This window comes from Peromyscus maniculatus, chromosome 15 (genome assembly GCF_049852395.1).
Source record: "Peromyscus maniculatus bairdii isolate BWxNUB_F1_BW_parent chromosome 15, HU_Pman_BW_mat_3.1, whole genome shotgun sequence".
NCBI classification, from domain to species: domain Eukaryota; kingdom Metazoa; phylum Chordata; class Mammalia; order Rodentia; family Cricetidae; genus Peromyscus; species Peromyscus maniculatus.
The window spans coordinates 37,851,459-37,871,151 of NC_134866.1; the positions used below are offsets into that span (position 1 = coordinate 37,851,459).

Genomic DNA, 19,693 nt, shown 5'->3' on the forward strand with positions numbered 1-19,693 from the left:
TTTCATCAAAAAAAGTATCAACTTGCTGATTATGCTAGTTGGTGATATTGTAGTTATATTTAAGCAAAATCAAATATCTTTGTTCCTTTTCTCCCATTACAGGATTACAGTGGCAAAGACTGTATACATAGCAACAAAGACTCTGTGTATAAAGCAACAGCTAGAGTGACGTTCATCTGTTTTGGAATAATTGAATCTAACCTAGTACCAGTCACACTTATTCTATAAGCACTTAATCATCACTTTCCGAAATGTTCTGTGTCAAGGTGCAAAGACCTAGTTCCAGTGACTTTGGTACAGGAATGTGCTCTATACACTTTTAAAGGGCAATGCAAACACCAAGCTAGACAGCAACTCGTTATCTACAGTGGTGTACTACCTGCAAGATATGTTAGGGCAATGGTGGCACAAAGCATGTGTGAGTAACCAACTCATATCTGATTTTACCTTGGGCCCATTACATGAGATGGACCCCTTACCTGACATTGCCTGAGTGACCAAGAACCTGAGAGTAGCTAGCCCAAGGACCCCTAGCTGGTACTACTGGTCTAAAAAATCAGATACTACTGGTCTAAAGAAAGAACCAGCATGCACAGGGCCTGCACAGGTCTACACCAAGCCCTCTGTGCTTATACTGTGGCTTCCAGGTAAGTGATTTTGTGGGATTCCTGAGTGTGTGAATGAGTGAATCTCTGATTCGTGTGCCTTCTCTTGGGCACTTTTCCTTCTGTTGGTTTGTTTTGTCCAAGTTCAATGTGATAGTCTTCATTGTATCTTACTATTTTTTACTTTGTTATATTTTAAAAGCTAAAAAACAGAAAAAAATGTCATTTATATCTGTTGGGAAAGAGAAAATAAGTTCTTAACGGAGTGATGTTGGGTATACCAACCACTCGAGGGCAGGTTTCAGATTCAGGAGTTGTTGACCAACATATTTTGGACTCTACAGTTTTTCCCTCCTTGGTTTTGGAAGGTTTTGTTATGGTATTGGTTTTTTGTTTGTTTTTAGAGAAAGAACTTAAAGTTGGGTGGGTGGGTAGGGAGGGGGAGCAGATATGGAAGGACTTTGGGGAGGGAAAGAATATCATCAAAATATATATTTAAAAATTGTTTAAAATAATAAGATATATAAAAAATAATGAAATCGTAGCTTAACTTAGTTTTGTCCCTTTCTACTCCTTAAAGAGAAGTTTAATATGACAGTCAGTTCCATGAGCACACCAAGCACAGGAATGTAAGGTAGCCTTTGTGAACAGGACTTTAAAAACTGGAGAGTGTTTCCAGGCATGGGTGGTGCAAGGCTTTAAACCCAGCACTCAGGAGGCAGAGGTAGGCTGATCTTTGAGTTCTAGACCAGCCTGGTCTACAAATTGAGTTCCATGACAGCCAGGGCAGAGAAACTCTGCCTCGAAAAACAAAAACAAATGAACATCCTGAGGAGTGTGATGAGTTTTGTAGAGATAAGGACGGCCTATGCTTAGTTAGCTAAAAACAGAACACAGACAGGAGAGCAACAGTTGTCTGGCCCTTACTGCAGGTTTTCATTTCTTATAGTGTGAATTAGTCAGGGATCTATATTATAGTATGATCCCAGTAATTGAAATTCAACTCTTGGAATACAGAACCTGAACCATGGAAACACCTTGTATATCTTCTTTATACATCTAAGAGATATAATTATATTTTAATGAATGAAAATTTATATATTTAAAATTTTCAGACTAAGCTAACCTCAAACCCATTATATAGTCAAGCATGACACCTCGAACTCCTAATTATCTTGACTCCAACTCTCAAAGGACACGTCAGTTGCACCATGCCTGGTATATGCCATTTTGGGGAGGAAAGCTAGGGCTGCTGTATGCCAGGCACACACATGTAAATATAACTCAAGACAAATGAAACAAGTTCTTGGAAAATTATCTTGATTGGAATCAGAAAATATCAAAACAGATTCTATTTCTTTTAAATATTGCAGCTCCTCACAGCTTTGATGGAGGAATGTTGGTTTGTTAGCTTGAACACAATTTTTTTTTGTGAAGAGGCTGGCTGAAGATATGAGAGAGAAAGCGACGTACCTTTTCTTGATACTGCCTCCGTGAAGAGTCCAAAGACTGAATCAGAGCTGTGGCGTGGCCAACAAACATAGCATAGCAGGTGGCCCCGACAATCATGCTGAGCATGGTAATCCAGAGGTCGGACATGCTGACGGGCGCTTGGGCGCCATAGCCAATGCACAGCATGTGACTCATCGCCTTGAAGAGTGCGTAGGAATATTGCTTTCCCCAAGAGTCGTTCTGAAAGGCGAGAGAAAAGAAAATGAACTGAGCCAATAGGATACTAAAAGGAAAAATAAGTGCGACTTAGCCACAGAAGCACTGGAAAACAACATGTATACCTAACTTCCTACTGAATGCTGAGCAAATGACTCAATGAAGTTCAAGTCTGATCTATCAAGATAAAACAGAAATAGCATCATTTTTAGTGCATACACTCTCAGTCAGTTTTACGTTGACTGTTTTTAAAAAGTAGAATTCCAGTTGAGAAAATTGTAGAAGTGTCATAATAACACTGTTAAGAATAAATGTTGAGTCTTGTTTAATGTTTCATGGGAATCATAATTCTCTAGTAACTGTATTTGCAACTGTGAAATGTAGTAGGTGGGTCTAAGCATAAAAATCCCAATACAAGAATTTTTGTCAATACTATATATCTCAGGTTCCATGAATGCAACTTCATATATATATATATATATTATATATATATATAATATATATGTATATATATGTGTGTGTGTGTGTGGTTTTTAATATTTCTGTGTTTTATAAGTGAAAAACAAGAATGTTTTGGAAATGCGGTCATAACTTGGTTGACATTCTAAAAATCCCCAGAGTTAGCTTGTGTTAATTATGACTTGCAAATTTCTGGTGCAATTTCAAAATCTTATTCCAATTTCAATTTTACAGAAAAAAAAACTTGTTAAGTATGTTTTCTCTTGCACAAATTTTAGGCATCGTGTTTGTATGTTTTGTCATTCTGAGACTGGGGTCTTGTTATATAACAAATATGGCATACTGTTTAGGAGTGCAAGTGTGGGCCGCCATGAGCATCTTAAATTCAAATGCCTTTCAAAGCTTGTCCACCTCCCTAGATCAAGGCTTACATTATTTATGGGGACAACTATAAAATGAAAATGATCGATCACTAATTCAAACCCAACAGAAAAATGCTAAGGACAATAAAATATGAAGACTTTTCCTTTACCCTATTTTATTATTAACAAAATGAGGTAATAGTAACTGATGAATAACTTAAGACCTTGTAAGCTATAAAAATGATTTTTTGGGTCACGGTGATATAAAATACAATGAACATTTATATGTTAATCTTGACTGACTAGTTTTCAGTGCTCTTCTGCAAATTATTTCTTAGGCTAGCACAATTTATACAACATTTAGCTCCATCCTCAAAAATAACATTCATAGCGACATCAGTTGCTTTTGGCTAATGCAAGATCACAAATATATTTTCATATCTTTTTTAATTTTGCAAAGACAATCTTTTGGTTGATACAGTTGTTCCTGGAGCTATTAAAAAATGTTTCCTGGGCTGTGAGAACATTAGGATGGATTTTTAATACATTACTTTACAATGTAAATTTTGGTACATCTGTTGTTGATGATTCACATAGAATGTTTTTTTTATTAAGACTTAACACCATAGAAATCAGTCTCATACTTGTCTGAGTTGGAATTTTTAATTGTACTTTTGTATTTTGAAATGATTATAGCTACATGGAGGTGCCAAGACGCAGGGAGCCCAAGCATTCTTCGGTCAGCTTGCTCAGTAGTTCGGTCTTCAAACCAATTGTTACCGACATAAATACAATACAGAAATGGACATAAATACACTACAATGACCTCATTGGTGTACTTGCTTGTTTCATTCCATAAAATATTATTACATATGTAGGTTTATGTGTTTATCAGAGCAGTCAAGACATGGAGCAGTTCTACCACAAGGATCACATCTATTGCTGTTACACTGAATTTAATGCTAATCTATGCAATGGCATTTTAATATTCCCTCTGACATTTCCTGTAACTTATCAAGGTTATGAAAGAAGCCAGAGGTAGTTACAGGACTTTTTTTTTTTTTTTTTTTTTTTTTTTTACAGTTCTAAATGTCTGTTTATGCACCCTATTATTTTCTGTTTGGTCACAGGAAAAGTTTACCCAAAATTGCAGTTCTTGGCAGTGATTTGTTCATCTAAAGCTTCATATGAAAATAGAGTGCTATTTTCTGTAAAGTGTGATACTCTTTAAAATTAATTTGCTTTTCTAAGTTTGTGGATATTTGTTTGGTGCTGTTCCAGCAAATTTCAAAACTGGACATGAAAACTTCTAGATGTGATGGTTGCACTTTGCATTTAAAAACCTTTAATTTTATAATGGTTTACCTGAGTGTTGCCAGTACTGCTGGAGAACATAGATGAGATATCTAATATTTGTGCAGGAAATGTAGGGATGGCATCCTAGGAATTATGGGCAAGTAAGCTTCTTACCATGGGTAAGTACCCTAACTACAGGCACCTTTAGCTTTTCTTGTGGCTGCTATTGCTACCTCTGTTTAAGCTGCAACTGTTTCTCCTACTGACCTGGAACATTGATGGCTTAGCCATGTTGGAGACGCATAAGATGCCACATTGTTGATTCATGTCTATATGCATCTTGTTGTTCCAACTGATGGTCCTCTGCATAGCATCCCATACCTGCTGTGTGTGTGTGCCTGTGTGTGTGTGTGCCTGTGTGCGTGTGTGTGTGTGTGTGTGTGTGTGTGTGTGTGTGTGTGTGTGTGCTATTTCTGCTCTATAGGGTAATCTATAGTGTATGTTTCCAATAGATTTTACTGAAAATATAAAAATTCTAACAGAAAATTATTGATAATTTTAAGATGAAAGCAGTAAACATTAACAACGTTCAAGTTCTTTTCAGAGTGAGACAGTAAACAATTTCAATATCCATGGCAAGAAAATTATTCTTGTACAAATTAACCTTAAATACAAGGATTTTCAAAAGCTATTAAAATATAATGAACAAATATATAGTGTATGATTTTCATAGCTTTCACCAAATATGTTTGTTTTAAAAAATGGAATTGGATGAGATTTAAGAAGCCACACCCAGAAGTGTTGAAACACAATGTGCTTTGTGGCAAATAAAACATTTAACAGAAAGAGTTAGGGTTCTCAATGACACTTTTTATTTACTGATGAAGTAAAGTCAGGCTGTGATATTAAATTATCCAACTCAGAGATTACAAATGTAAAAGTTTACACATGCAAGGGTTAAAAAAATCAGATTTTAAGACAAGATACTTATCTATATATTTGTTTGGTTATCTGTGCCAATAGTATATTAGGCCCACATGAAATTTTTACTTTGTAGAAATATTCCTTATTATGTCAAGAACATGTCAAGGAGGTTCTCAAAGTGTACATATTTCACAAAGAAGAAACACTTAGATATGCCAAGACAAGAAGCACACATTCATAAGGCAAGATAGTATATTCAATGAAAAGTCTTGAACATGCCCTTTCTTTTAAAATAAATTATATTCATGAAATTTCAGTTATATCAATAAACCAAAAATTAATTCATTGTAAACCATACTACCAAACAAAGGCTTTTAGCTATGTGTCAAATAGCAACTAGGACCCATTCTTTTGTTTCATAAAGCCTTAAACCCATTTCATGTTCACACACAATTTCAATCATTAACCTGTAGCATGCCAAGTGTTGTCTGGTGGGTACTAGCCATCACATGTGCCTGAATCTGTCCCCACACCAGGGCAGGAACCCTATCTTGGGCCTCTTGTAACAGTGTGCATTTAAAAGCTGTATGATTCAACAGAAGCATTAAACAGTGTTCTTTTCAATGAATGAGATCGACAATCACTAAAATTTGTAGATGAATATTAAATGCCATGAAGAGTGTTACTTCTGTCACAAGACAAAAATTTTGTTAAGGCATCTGGAGATATTTAAATGGAAGGGGAAAATTAAAATGTCCAAGGAAGTTTCCAGTCAAAAGGCACTTTTGTTTTGGTTTTGCTGTTTTTTGAGACAGTTTTTTTTTCCTGTGTTTCCCTCACTGTCCTTGACCTCACTCTGTAGACTAGGTTGGCCTCATAGAAGTCCTCCTACCTCTGTCTCCTGAGTGCTGGGATTAAGTTGTCCATTACCATTCAGGACCTAAAAGGAACTTTAATTTTATTTGTATCATTTATTTCTTGGCTTTCATGGGTGGCGGTATAGAATGCTGGGATGCTGGAAAGGAAAATCTAAGTCTTTCTTTATCTCTTCTTCTCTTCATATTTTTATTTTTGTTTTATTATTTTTCTTTGAGTGTATGAGGTCTTTCTATGTAGCGCTGCCTGTCCTAGAACTTTCAGGCTGGACTGAAACTCATTAAGATCCGTCTGAGTGTTTCCTGAGTGCTAGGATTAAGGCCATGTGTCACCACACCTGTCATGTCTATTTCTTAATACACACACACACACACACACACACACACACGCACACATATATATATATATATACATATACACACATGCATACGCGCACACACACATACACACACACACACACACAAAACACAGACACACACAAATGGGTAGGATTAAATGTATATCCTCTGAAGTTTCTTACTTATCAAATCACATTCAACTTTTCTACTCATTGCATTTTCTACATATATTCTCTTTCTCTTCACTTATATTTCCCAGAAAATCAGTTATAGAGCTCTTTGTATCTTTTCCCATATTCATGTAAACATTCACACAGACACAGACACACACACACAAACACACACACAAACATACATACACATATACACACCATGAGTCAGCACTTTTTCTGTACAAAAATAGATAACACACACATCTCTGAGTACTATTTGTACCACACAAAACTCCTTCCAAATGATCTACTAGTCACATAACTATATACCAGTCCATTGTTTTTCATGGCATAGTTAATTCTTTTGTGTTCTAGATTTTGCTACTCTAAACTATTCTACAATAAAAATTTTGTCACTCTATGTATTTTCTGTCAAATAAATTCTGAGGAACAAGTTTGTTGGTTCAAAAAGCATTCTTTCAGTTTGATTTTTCAACTTATTTATCAGATTGACTAAAAATAGCAGCTTTGTTCCAAAATAAGACATAGAAATACACCATGAAACTTACGTATTTTTCTTTCATTTTCCTGAATATGGAACCTCAGGGGATACTGATACACTTTTCAGCTGAACTTCAGCTTCAGAGACGACACTCTTGGTTTGTCTTTCTAAAGTCACAAACTTCTCTGAGGAGTCTTCCCTTAACGTTGGAAAACTTGCATAGCATTGATGGTACTTTAGAGTAACACAGTCATTATGGAAAACAGTGCAAAGATCTCTCCAAAATTTAAAATTATAACTGCTATATGAGCTATCAGCCTCACTACTGGGTGTGCATTAAAGGCAGTAAAGTCAGCATGAAGAGTGTTTACACTTTTTTCCCTGTGGCATTATGCACGGTTGCTACAAAATGAAAAGAACCCCAGTGTCCATCACCTGATGAATAAAGAGAATGTAGCAGAAATATATCTATTATCCACCAATGAGGTGAGACATATCCTGTCATTTGTGAAAGCAATGGTAGTGATTAAAAAATGTTATAGTAAATGAAAAAAATCAGATGCAAAAAGACAAGCATTATATAATCTCACTCATAAATGAGACCTAAAAGATGCTGTTTTTATGGAAGTTGAGAGTAGCATGTAGTATGACAGTCCTAGTATGTAGGGAAGGTGATGGATGAGTAGTAGGTTATTATTAGGTAGAAGCAATTATTATTAGATAGATATTATTAGATTGATACAAAGGGCGATGGTGTGCTATTGTACAATAATAAACAATGCACTGTACTTTTATAGAAGCTAGAAAGGATTTTGAATATTTTTAATTGTAAAATGTGCTTGTGAAGATAATTATGCTTAAATTGACTTAGAATATATATTTGTCAAAATATGACATGGTAATATGTTAATAAATGCAATTTCTGTAATTTTGTATATTGATCAAAATGTTAAATAAAAATTGTTCTGTGTATTTTCTTAATATATGTTGTGGTAGTTTTCCAGCTTCAGTGTATTCCTTTACAAATTCGAGTATGTCTGTGTTATAACTATAATGTCAATTGCAGTGGCATTTTATTTATTTTATTATATACTCAAGGCAAGTACACTATTTCAATCCCAAGCAGAAACTGAGGTGAGTAACTCTGTAAGGGATCTCATTAAGACCATGAGTTAACTGGTAAAAACATGGATATTTAATGGTGGGTGTAGGACAAAAGTGGTATATAGACAAACAGTGTGACTGAGAACAGTCACAGAATGCTTACAGTTCACACGCACACAGATGTACAGAACCTTGTATATTATTAGGAGACCTGAGGGAATTGGGGATTGTCTTTGAAGGGGATTGTTGGACCTTGGCTCTTTGTCCTTTTTCTTCTGTTTCTTGGCCATTAAATGAAGAGTTTTGCTCAGCCAAACCCCTTCATAATGCATTTCCATAACAGAGACCCAAACCCTGGGGACAGTTAGTACCAGTACCTCTAACTTTGTCAGCCCAAAGAAGCCAGTTTGCTATGTAATTATATGACAGTATTCTCAGGGAAGGATGATTAAAATCTTTCCCCAAAAAAGAACAAAAATAATTACCTGGCCCAAAATTGGAACAAGGATGAACATAGTGAGTGAAGATTGTGAAGAGGAAAGTAGATTAACCAGAGGACAATGGCAGATACAGAAAGATTAATTGAATGTATGCTTTTATTTTGTTTCATTTTATTTTTTGTGTTCTTTTCCTTTTATTACAAATAGATTCTTTTCTCATACAGTGCATCTTGATTACAGTTTCCCCTCCCAGTCTCTCCCTCTCTCCTCTTCTCTCTGGATTCACTTGCTACTGGTCTCTCATTAGAAAAGAACAGACTTCTAGAGAAACAACCAAAAATGACACAAGAAAATATACTAAGATGAAGCAAAAACCATCATGCCAAAATTGGACATGGAAACCCAACAGGAGGAAAAGAATCCCAAGATCAGGCACAAGAGTCGCAGACCCATTCATTCTCATGAGCAGGAGCCCCTTGAAACCAAACCTTGCAGGTCTAAAAAATATCAATAAAATGACTCCTAATGCTATTCTGCTATACTCATAGATTAGTGCCTTATTTAGTCATCATCATAGAAGCCTCCTCTGGCAGCAGATGGGAACAGATGCAGAAACCAGCAGCCAGATATTACATGGAGAAGGAGTCTAAATAGTAGGTCTCCATTAAATCCCTCCCATCTGAGCTCAGGGAGTCCCAAGGAAGAGGGGGTGGAAAGAGTGTAAGAGCCAAAGGAGATGGTGGACACTAGGAGAACAAGACAATCTGAATCAACTAAGCAAGATACATATGAGCTCACAGACTGAAGCAGCAAGCACAGGGTCTACAGGGATCTGCAACTGGTTCTCTTCTCTGCATTATATCCATTAGCTCAGTATTTTTACAGGAGTCCTGATTGTGAAAACAAGTGGGTTTCTGACTCTTGTGCCTGCTCTTGGGACTCTAGTCCTTCTGTTGGGTTGCTATGTCCAAGTTTTATATGATAGCTTTTGCTTCATCTTTTTATATTTTATTTGTCATGTTTGTTTGTTATCTCTTAGAAGCCTGTTCCTTTCTAATGAGAGATAGAAAGGGAGAGGATCCAGAGGGGAGGGGAGGGGGGAAGTATTGGGTAGAGTAGGGGGAGGAGAAACTATAATCAGGATATATTGCATGAGAAAAGAATCTTCTTCAATAAAAAATAATTTCCTTTATAACTTAATGAAGTCATGGGGTGTTATCACAGGACAGAAGAGTAACCAGGACTGGATCTCAGTCTATAGTTCAAATGTCCTTGAATTTACTAGGTAGTCTAAACTGCCCTTGAGCTCTGAACCACCTTCACTAGAGCTCTGGTTTTTGTTTGTTTGTTTGTTTGTTTTGTTGTTGTTTACTTCTTTGGGTTTTTTTTTTTTTTGAGACAAGCTTTCTCTATCTACCCTAGCTGTCCTGGAACTCAACTATGTAGACTAGGCTGGCTTCTAAATTGCAGAGGTTCACCTGCCTCTGCCTCCTGAGTGCTGGGATTAAAGACCTACCCAGGTTTGCGCAGGCTCTGGAGTTCTAAGATTAAAAGCTCCCGTGACTGTTCTAGCCAAAGGTGTTATTCTTTCCATCACTTGACAAATAGTTAACAATGGGCAGGAATCAAAAATGGCCTATTTGAAATGACAAATTTGCAAGGGGAAGAAGCAATACGTATTTTTAATTGTTATATATATATATATATATACATATACATACACACACACACACACAATTTTTCTTTGTATGTGTGAGTGTGGGTGTATGCCATAGCAGACATGTGGAGTTCAAGGTCAGGGGACAACTTGTAGAAGTGAATTCTTTCCTTCCACTGTATATATATATACTGGGCATCGAATTCAAAATTTAGGTTTGGCAAATGCCTTTGCCCACTGAGTCCAAGAATTAATATTGGAATGCATGTAGTTTAGTGCTAGAGAACAGACTACAGTTGTCAAATTCTACTGTTCTTCTTTTTCTAGGTAGACTACGTTTATAATTTTAGACAAAGTATTAAGGATAAAATACAAATGATCAGCATAAATGTCATATTCATCGGAAAATTAAAATGAAATTAAGGGGACATAAATAAAGAATACTTAGAAACCAAGACTGTGTGAATCCAGGTATATGTTTTTATATAAAAGTAATCATTAGTGTTAGCATGCATTTTATCTCTTTCTATCTTTTAAAAATCACCACACTACACTTTATCCTACATTGATAATAATACAATGTAACAGGAGATTATATATTTAATGCAAATAGTACAAACATTTCTAAGTTACATATAATTTGAATCTAATGAAAGTAAACAAATAATTTGCCTGTGTGATAATTTAATCAAGGTTACCATATCTTCATTTTAGTAAAAGTTATTCAACAATGTTCCTTACAGATAAATTTTGTATTGTTTATTTTATTTACTTAATTAATAAAATTAACTTTTATTTTATTATTATTTATTTATTATTATTAAAAAATAAACTTAAATAATTAATTAATTAATCTATCAATGAATAATTACATTGATGATAATTTGTAGGATGAAACATCACTCAGATATAGAGTGTTTAGCAGTATGCATAAGGCCAAATGTTCTAACTCCAGAGCCAAAAACCAAAACTCACTATTTCCTTCTCTCTATATATACATGTATCCATGTCTATATCTATGTTTATATTTCTATTTACATATAGAGATACAATATGCAATATATACTGTATATATATACAAATACACATAGTAAAAATATATATGTGTGTATATATGTACCAATTCCACCTGAGAGTTTTCCCAGAGAAATAATTTATTTTAATATTTATCTAATTTAACACAAAATATTTTCTAGGCATTTTCTGAAGATTCTCTGAATTTTTGCTAAATTAGGACAACATAAATTGCAAAGAAAAGAATATGAATGTTTATTATAGAGTGTTGTAGACCTTATGACATACAACATTCTAAGTCATATTTAGCTACTTTAGTCTCAAACACAAAACAAAACTTCCAGCCCAACCAGTTTTGTGGAAACTGCAAATTCATTACTATAAAGGGCTAAATATTCCTTTATTAAATACCTGAATTAATTGTTTTAATAATTTGTAAACAAGTATCAGTATAAATAGTCCAAGTAAATCGAATCTCAGGACAATCTGAAATACAGTTCACAGAGAGTGGCACACAAAGAACCTGAGGGTTAATTGTGATGGAACTTAAGGCACGAGGTGTAGCGTGCGCTCAGTGAGCAAGCCTAAGGCATTTTGATCAGTGTGTTCAGTCTGTGTCTCCTCTCATTATTCTTCTACCTCTTTTTGAGATAGAAGGCAGATGGTTGTATCGGGGGATTCTTATGACAAGACATAGAACAGAGCATATTTTTCCAGAGAGTGACAAGCAGTGTAACAAAGCTGGTTACCGATTCCTAGGAGTGACTGTTCAGTTGAATATGTCATCATTGTACTTTCTCTATACCTGTGATTATAGTCAGGGCAGGAAATGTTCAGTCTTCTTCAATTCCACAGTGCTAGTGGAGGGCAACCATGAATTTACATGGGGACTGTAATTGTACAACAAGTAGTGACAGAAATAGAATTATAACTTGTAGGGAGCCGCTGGCTTCCTGGTAGCCTAGCTGTAAACCACTCCATATTTGGCTATGATGCACGAGTATGGTAATTGGCCTATGTCCTCAGCCTATCCCGTGGCTCCCCGTGCTAGCATTCTGGCAGGACCCAATCACAGTACGGCACGTTTGCCTGATTCCCTATATAAGCAGCTGCAGTTTAGTCCTCGCACCCCTCACCTCCCGCTCTCCCTTAACCAAGAGGCGCTCCAATAAAGTGTGATCTGAGAAGGATCCTCGCGTGGTGGTCGTTCTTCCTTGCTGGCCGAGGAGCGCGCCGCAATAACTGCCTTCAAATGTAAATTTGATTTTTCTGTTTGGTTAGTATTTCTCTAGAATCATTAGATTGATAAATCTGTAACAAATCAAAGCAATAATCCCACTAAAGAAATGTCTACCTTAGCTGGAAAGTTCATTTTATAACCTTTTACTACTAGTATGTCACTAGAGAGTGAGATCCACTTAAAAGTGGTCAACTGAATTTGCAGTGTTCTTTGGCCAGAATATGTGTGAACTCATTTCCAGTGAAACTGGGGGAGCACTCCAGTCCATGTTGGCTATAAAGTTAAAATGAAAATAGTCAAAGAACACTTCTATTAAGATATTTGTGTTTGAAGAGCAGTTTTATTCAGTCATAAAGAAGAATGAAATTCTGCCATTTGAGGTAAGATATCTAAAACAAGAGTTCCTGTATGATAAGTATAGATTAGCATGTTAAGTGAAATAAGCTAGACTTCAATAAATAGCTATGTTTCTCTCATTTGTGAAATCGGGAATATAAATATACTCTATGATGGGGGAAAATGGATCACTTAGGCTGAGTAGAAAGACCAGTAGGAGAAGAAAAGTAGGAGAAAGATATAGTAAAAAGCTGTACTGAATATGGATTAAATGCAATGATACATATGGATCAAAATGTCAACATGAAATAGTAAAATTCCTTATTTTCTATGACAATCAAAATTGTATAAAAATGTATGAAACAAATTACATATAAATAAATATACTTATGTGTGTGTGTTTGTGTGTGTGTGCATGCACATACACACACGCTTCTCATGATACAGGCCCATGCAAAACAAATGTACAGACTATCTAAAAAAAAGGCATGATAAGAAATTTTAGAAAATAGTATTTTATGTCATATTATGACTCACAATGTGCTTGATATATAACATTAGCCCTGTGTTTTAAGTGCACTAGTAAATGAATTAGTTCCCTTAAACTTAAACAAATGATGGATGTTTCTTAGTTTCTTTAATTTGTCTTTGTATTGTTGAGGTCAATCCCCATATTTTAAAATTGTTTTGTTTGAATATCTCAAAATAATTTACTTGCCATTTTAGTAATAACACTTTTAATTAAATAAAATACATAATCAGAGTTTTCAGTTAGAAAGCTAATTTTTTATATATTAATGCTAGGAACTGCTTATAGATATTTGAATTTCCTGTCAACTCTTTGTATTTTTGGAGGGTCAATATGATTTAATAAGGTATAAACCTGTTGTTAAATAACCAAATTATTATTTCCATAAAGAGTAATGTCAAGCCATTTTAAGGATTCGTTCCTATGTGTTTATCAATAGAAGTTCTGCAGTCCATACACAGTTGTTCTCTGCACTTTGACCATTTGTGGTTTTCTGTAATGACCTCTGTATACTATAAAAAGAAATTTCTTTGATAAGAGGTGCAAGCTATGCTCATAGGTGAGTGTAAGGGTGAGTTTTCAGAACACAAGGAACACTGCAGGAGAGTGGAAAGACTGTAAGAGCCAGAGGCAAGGGAGTCTGCTGTGCACCACAGGAAATCATGGTACTTAGGCAATATGGTTGCTTAAACAAGACCTTGAAAATGATACCAGTGTACATGCCAGCGTGGGTGGGGGAAATCTCATAGTGATCCACCTCTGATTAAGAGCTACAGGAAGTTAATGATTGCCAAAAGGGAAAGAATTAATCCTCCCCTGGATATGAACCCACTAATTTGTTTTTGAATACTAAGTAGTCAGATCTAAAACACATACATATGAGCAACACTACATAGAATCAATAAATTATATATATATATATATATATATATATATATATATATATATGAAAAAGAGAGCATAATTTTGAAAGGGAGTTGGGGGACATGGGAGGCATTGAAGGGAGAAGAGGGAGGGGAATATAATGTATAAACTATTTGCATGTAAGGTACTAAAAATTAATTTAATTGAGTCAAAAAATAATAAATTGAAATCCCTAGCCAGGCCACACTCTCTAATCTGTTTTCATCTACTTTGTGTATTTTCATGATATGGAAAATTTCAAAAACAGTTTATTTCTACCACATATAATGCTTCTGTACCCCCCAAAAAATATGCTTCTGAAAACAGAGCTGACATAATTTTATTGTTTACTAAAAATGAATCTAGAGAATGTCTGTTCATTGTTAAGGGAGGTTCTTAGTAAAACAGCATATGAACTTTTTTTAAAGTTTGTTTTCAGAAGGGTTGGGTGGCACATGCCCATCCTAGTACTTCTGACCGAGTTTCAGGGGAGCTTACAACACAAGACGATCCCAAGGTCGGGCAGGTTTCATAGCAAGGTTATTTCTCACTAAAACAAGAAGGAAAAGTGGGTGTAGGAGCTTGTTTTTCCCTTGTTTCTTGGTCAATTAATCCCTTGCATTCATTGTGTGCTATTTCTGCTTTCAATAATGATGATAAAATGCAAAGTTTACAGTAACTAGATTTATAAATTAAAAATTAATGATGCTTAGGATCATGGATATTTTTGTCAAATTTACTTTAATGTTGTACATTATGTTAGGAAAAATTAAAGCCGATCAAAATGTGGTTTGTCCATTAACCCAAATTTTTATACTAAGAATTCAATAATACTACTGATAAAATTGTTTCAAGATTGAGAATTATTTTAATTATTTATAGTGATTACCCTATTATAATTATCTTTTAAAACAATAAAAATATTTTTGTGGTCTACTTCTTTCTACATGTAAATTGAAGAAAATATATTTTATGAATAAGTATTTGTAAATATATTTTATGGGTATATATATGAATATAAATATATAAGAAGGCACAATGGAAGATACATATACTTTGTGCAATGCTTTAGTACACCTTATTGTCCCTTTTAAATAAATGAATGAAGCCTAACCTTAGAGGAATTAAGAAATTTTCTCAAAGCCACCCAATTGTAGGTGCCATTTCAAAAAAAAAGTTATGTCTGAACCATAGTACAAAATTCCTCTTGCCATCATAAGTATTTATTTCAGAATGATTTTTCACTAATAGGGTTATAATGCATGGTTTTCATGCATTTAAAATTAATGTTATTATCATGTATATGCTTGCATGCATGTCACTGTGCACATGTGGAGTTCTGGGAACAGTTTTGTGGAGTCCATCATCTCCTTCCATTTTACATGGGTTCTAAAAACCAAACTCACTGATAGGCCTGCCTGTATTTCAAATGCCTTCACCCTCCGCATCATCTCACCAGGCCAATTTTGATTCATTTTGAGATCATTACCATATCACAGAAAATATTTAGAATTCCTGTTTAAATGTATCCAGTTCTAGGGGATCTGACACCATCATCTGGCCTTTGTGGGCACCATGCCCACCCTCACGGTGAACATACATATATTCAGGCATGATGCTCATACAAATAAAATTAATAAATCTAAAGAAATGTTTAAGATAGTTTGACTGTACAAACCATACATTAATTTCACATTATCTTATTGACTAACTTGTCTCGTTGGATTCCTGTTATCTCCACTTGTCTCCAAGTTAGACAAGAACAGCTTATCCTGTTATAAGAATTCTTCTCAGCCAGGAAGTGGTGGAACACATCTTTAATCCTAGCACTCTGGAGGCAGAGGTAGGTAGATCTCTGAATTCTGAATTATAGGCAAAGCTGGTCTAAACATTGAGTTTCAGGACAGCCAGGGCTACACGGAGAAACCCTGTCTTATGGAAAAACAACAACAAATTTTTTTTCTTTTGAAAGAATTTGTGGCCTCAGGCTCTACCCTACTGAGTATGGAAGGTGTAAAAGGTACAGGAAGCTGAGTCAGTCTGAAACACTAATTGATATTGTGTGCCTTTCTCAAACTGGGGCAAAGTAAAATGAGCAATGATATCTCATTAAGTGTTTATTTTCAAAGACTCTTAACATTATTTTAAAATTATGTCTATATATGTGGGCCTGCAAATGGGTCATGTGCATATAAATGCAGGTGCCCAGAGAGTCTGTAGGCATCAGTTCATGAGCTGAAGTTAAAATAATGAAAGCCACAGGCTGTGGGACATAGAAACATGTTATGTATAACTAGCTATGCACATACGTGTATTTAGTTTGTGTGTGTGCACGCCTTTGCATGCCATGGCAACCACATAGGAAGGTCAAAGGACAACTTGGAGGAGCCAGTTCTCCACGTCTACCCTGTGGGTCCTGCGAATCAAACTCAGCTTGTCAAACTTCAGCCAGCATCTCTCCCTACTGACCACTGAGCACTTTCAATTTAATAATCTAAAATTAAAGAAATTTGTTTTATTAATTTAGTTAGTTTTAAAGCCAAGTAGTTTGATGAGAATGAATATTATAATGGTATATATAATCATATATATCATAATAATATACTAATGATAATTAGTATATTATCATTTGGAGTTGTTATTGTTGAATGGTTTAGATCTACTCATATGATGTTTGTACGTGTTGATCATGATGAAGTGCAAAAGGAAATAAGCAAAATGAAAAGAAAGATCCACAAGTATTTGTGAATTTTGGTTGAGCTGGGGTGTCATATTCTTGTTTGAGCTCTCCTACTGGACTCCAGTATGTAACCCAAGCTGGTCTTGTACTCATCCTAATGGCTCAGCCTCCTGGGTACTGGGATTGTAGTAATCAGCCATCAAATCAGGTCAGCAATTCTACCTCTAGGCTCAAATTTCATTTCTTAATAAGTAAAGCTTGTGCCTGCTACACCAATGAATCAGGATAGTTAAGCATTAGGTCAATCCTCTGATACTAGTTTTCCATTATTATACCATGAAATATATTAAGTGTATACTTCGTTAATATCAATGTTACCAGATGCAGAAACAAGTCATTAGATGGCATTGCTAGATAATTTGGAGACTAGTCCATTTATATGTGAGACCACACAATATGGGGATAATTTGGATTTTTATGCATATTACCTGGGAAAAACCATAAAAGGCTGACACATACAAAGCCTGTCGATTTAAGGGCAAATAATCATAAGCTTTCTGTCTTCCACGTAATATAGTTCTGCAAGTGAAAAGCTAAATTTACTGATGGTATTTGTGCATTCGTTTAATCATACATTTGTGCATGATTGAGTTTAATCCATATGCATATGTTAGTACTTTCTGCTGCTATACTCAATTCTGACCTTTTCACAAATACATGTCATGAGAAATTACTAAAATCCCATTTCGGATATGGGCATAACACAGAAAACAAACCATAGCAAAAACAGTTTTGTAACATGCTTTCTTTTGGGCCACCAACCAGCTCCCAAATCATGACACAGAGACTTATTATTAGTTATGAATGCTTGGCCTTAGCTTGTGCTTGTACCACACTACCTTTTTCATTTTGTTTTGTTTTTCAAGACAGGTTTCTCTGTGTAGTTTTGGTGCCTGTCCTGGATCTCACTCTGTAGACCAGGCTGGCCTCGAACTCACAGAGATCCACTTGGCCCTGCCTCTTGAGTGCTGGGATTAAAGGCGTGCACCACTGCTGCCCAGCCCCACTAACTCTTGTAACTCACTTTAACCTGTTTCTCTTTATCTGATGTTTTGCCTTGGGGCTTTTTCACCTTCTTTCATTCTGTATGTCCTACTCCATGTCTGTCTGGTGGACGTCTCCCTCTCTTTCCTCCTCGTTCTCTTCCACCTTCTCTGTTTTCTCCTAGATTTCTCCTCCTACTTATTCCCTCTGCCCACCAGCCCTGGCTATACCTCTACTGCCTAGCTCTTGGCCATTCAGCTTTTTATTAGACCAATCAGGTGCCTTAGATAACACATCTTTACATTGTTAATCAAATGCAGCATAAACAAATGTAACATACCTTTACATAGCTAAAGTAATGTTCCACAACACAATTTTATATGAGAGTATACACTTACTTAAAAATTAGTCACTTTATTGAAGCATATATACATAATATAGCTTTTCTTCTGTCACTATAAAAATATACTTTCACCTGTTACTAGTTCTGAAACTCCAACCCAGCAAAGTTACAATTTTCTCTTAACATTTAACATATCCTTCTGACTTGACAGCTTGTCACAAAATTCCCTGCTTTTTCATTTTCTGTCTGGATTTACCACTGGGCTTTGCTCATTCTACCAGAGCTAAGAAGTGACACTGAAAATGAAATAAAATACTGATCCAACAATTTTGCCAATACACTTATAGAAAGTTGAAATTATAAAGGATATGGGCAAATATCTGCTATATTCATTATTTGAGAAAATTGAATTTTCTATTATTATAAGATAACAGTATCAAAAAGTGCATATATAAAAATATATTCAGATATTTCAACTTCATTTACTCTAATATAGAAAAATGTAACATTGTTACTTGTTCCAAGTCCCATATGGTTTGCCTATGAATTGTATGGTATATAAATAGAACCCAAAAGTCATGTCTTTATGGTTTTGGTAGTATTATTTCCATAATAATGATCATAACCACAAGCAAAAATATCAAGTGTGGTTTATATAAGTCTCTTACATCATTTTAGATCTTATGATTATTACAATAGCCTAATAGTAGCTAGAACAAATTTCATTATCTTCATCTTACAAGTGATGACACAATTTTGGGTTTTATTGACTTGCCCTCACTGTAAGAATAATATCTCTCCCATAGATCTCTGGCTTACTGGCTAAAGGCACAACATATTTTAGGAAGCAACATGATTGGTATTTTGTGTCTTGCTCAAATAAAGGTGTTTAAGAAGAAAAACAAACCATGGTCTGCATAAGTGTTATCATTTTGACAATTGTATTGTACGTCTAATTATTATTAAGTGATACTTGTGTGAAACTGTATGTCACTCACTGTCATTTATGTACCCACCATTGCCCTAATGACATCAGTTCCTACCACTAATTCATGAGATTCGTATTTAATAAAATTGAAAATTGTGTAGAAACATTTCCCTTATGTCAAAATCTCTTCAATCTCAAGTTAAAAGATGAATTGTCAGTAACAATTGCTTATGGAAAAATATTTTAAGGGATCATTCTAACAGCTGAGTAATAGTTATATAAACCACCAACAA

General features: G+C 35.0%; 1 protein-coding gene across 1 annotated transcript in view; it reads right to left on the minus strand.

Annotated features, from left to right (window-relative positions):
• The window catches only part of Hcn1 (hyperpolarization activated cyclic nucleotide gated potassium channel 1), a 388,508-nt gene that overhangs the window by 98,947 nt on the left and 269,868 nt on the right, over positions 1-19,693 (minus strand). Inside the window, exon 4 of the mRNA XM_006983585.4 lies at positions 2,079-2,297. Within this exon, the coding sequence (XP_006983647.1) occupies positions 2,079-2,297 (219 nt within the window). The remainder of the gene's footprint in view (positions 1-2,078; positions 2,298-19,693) is intronic.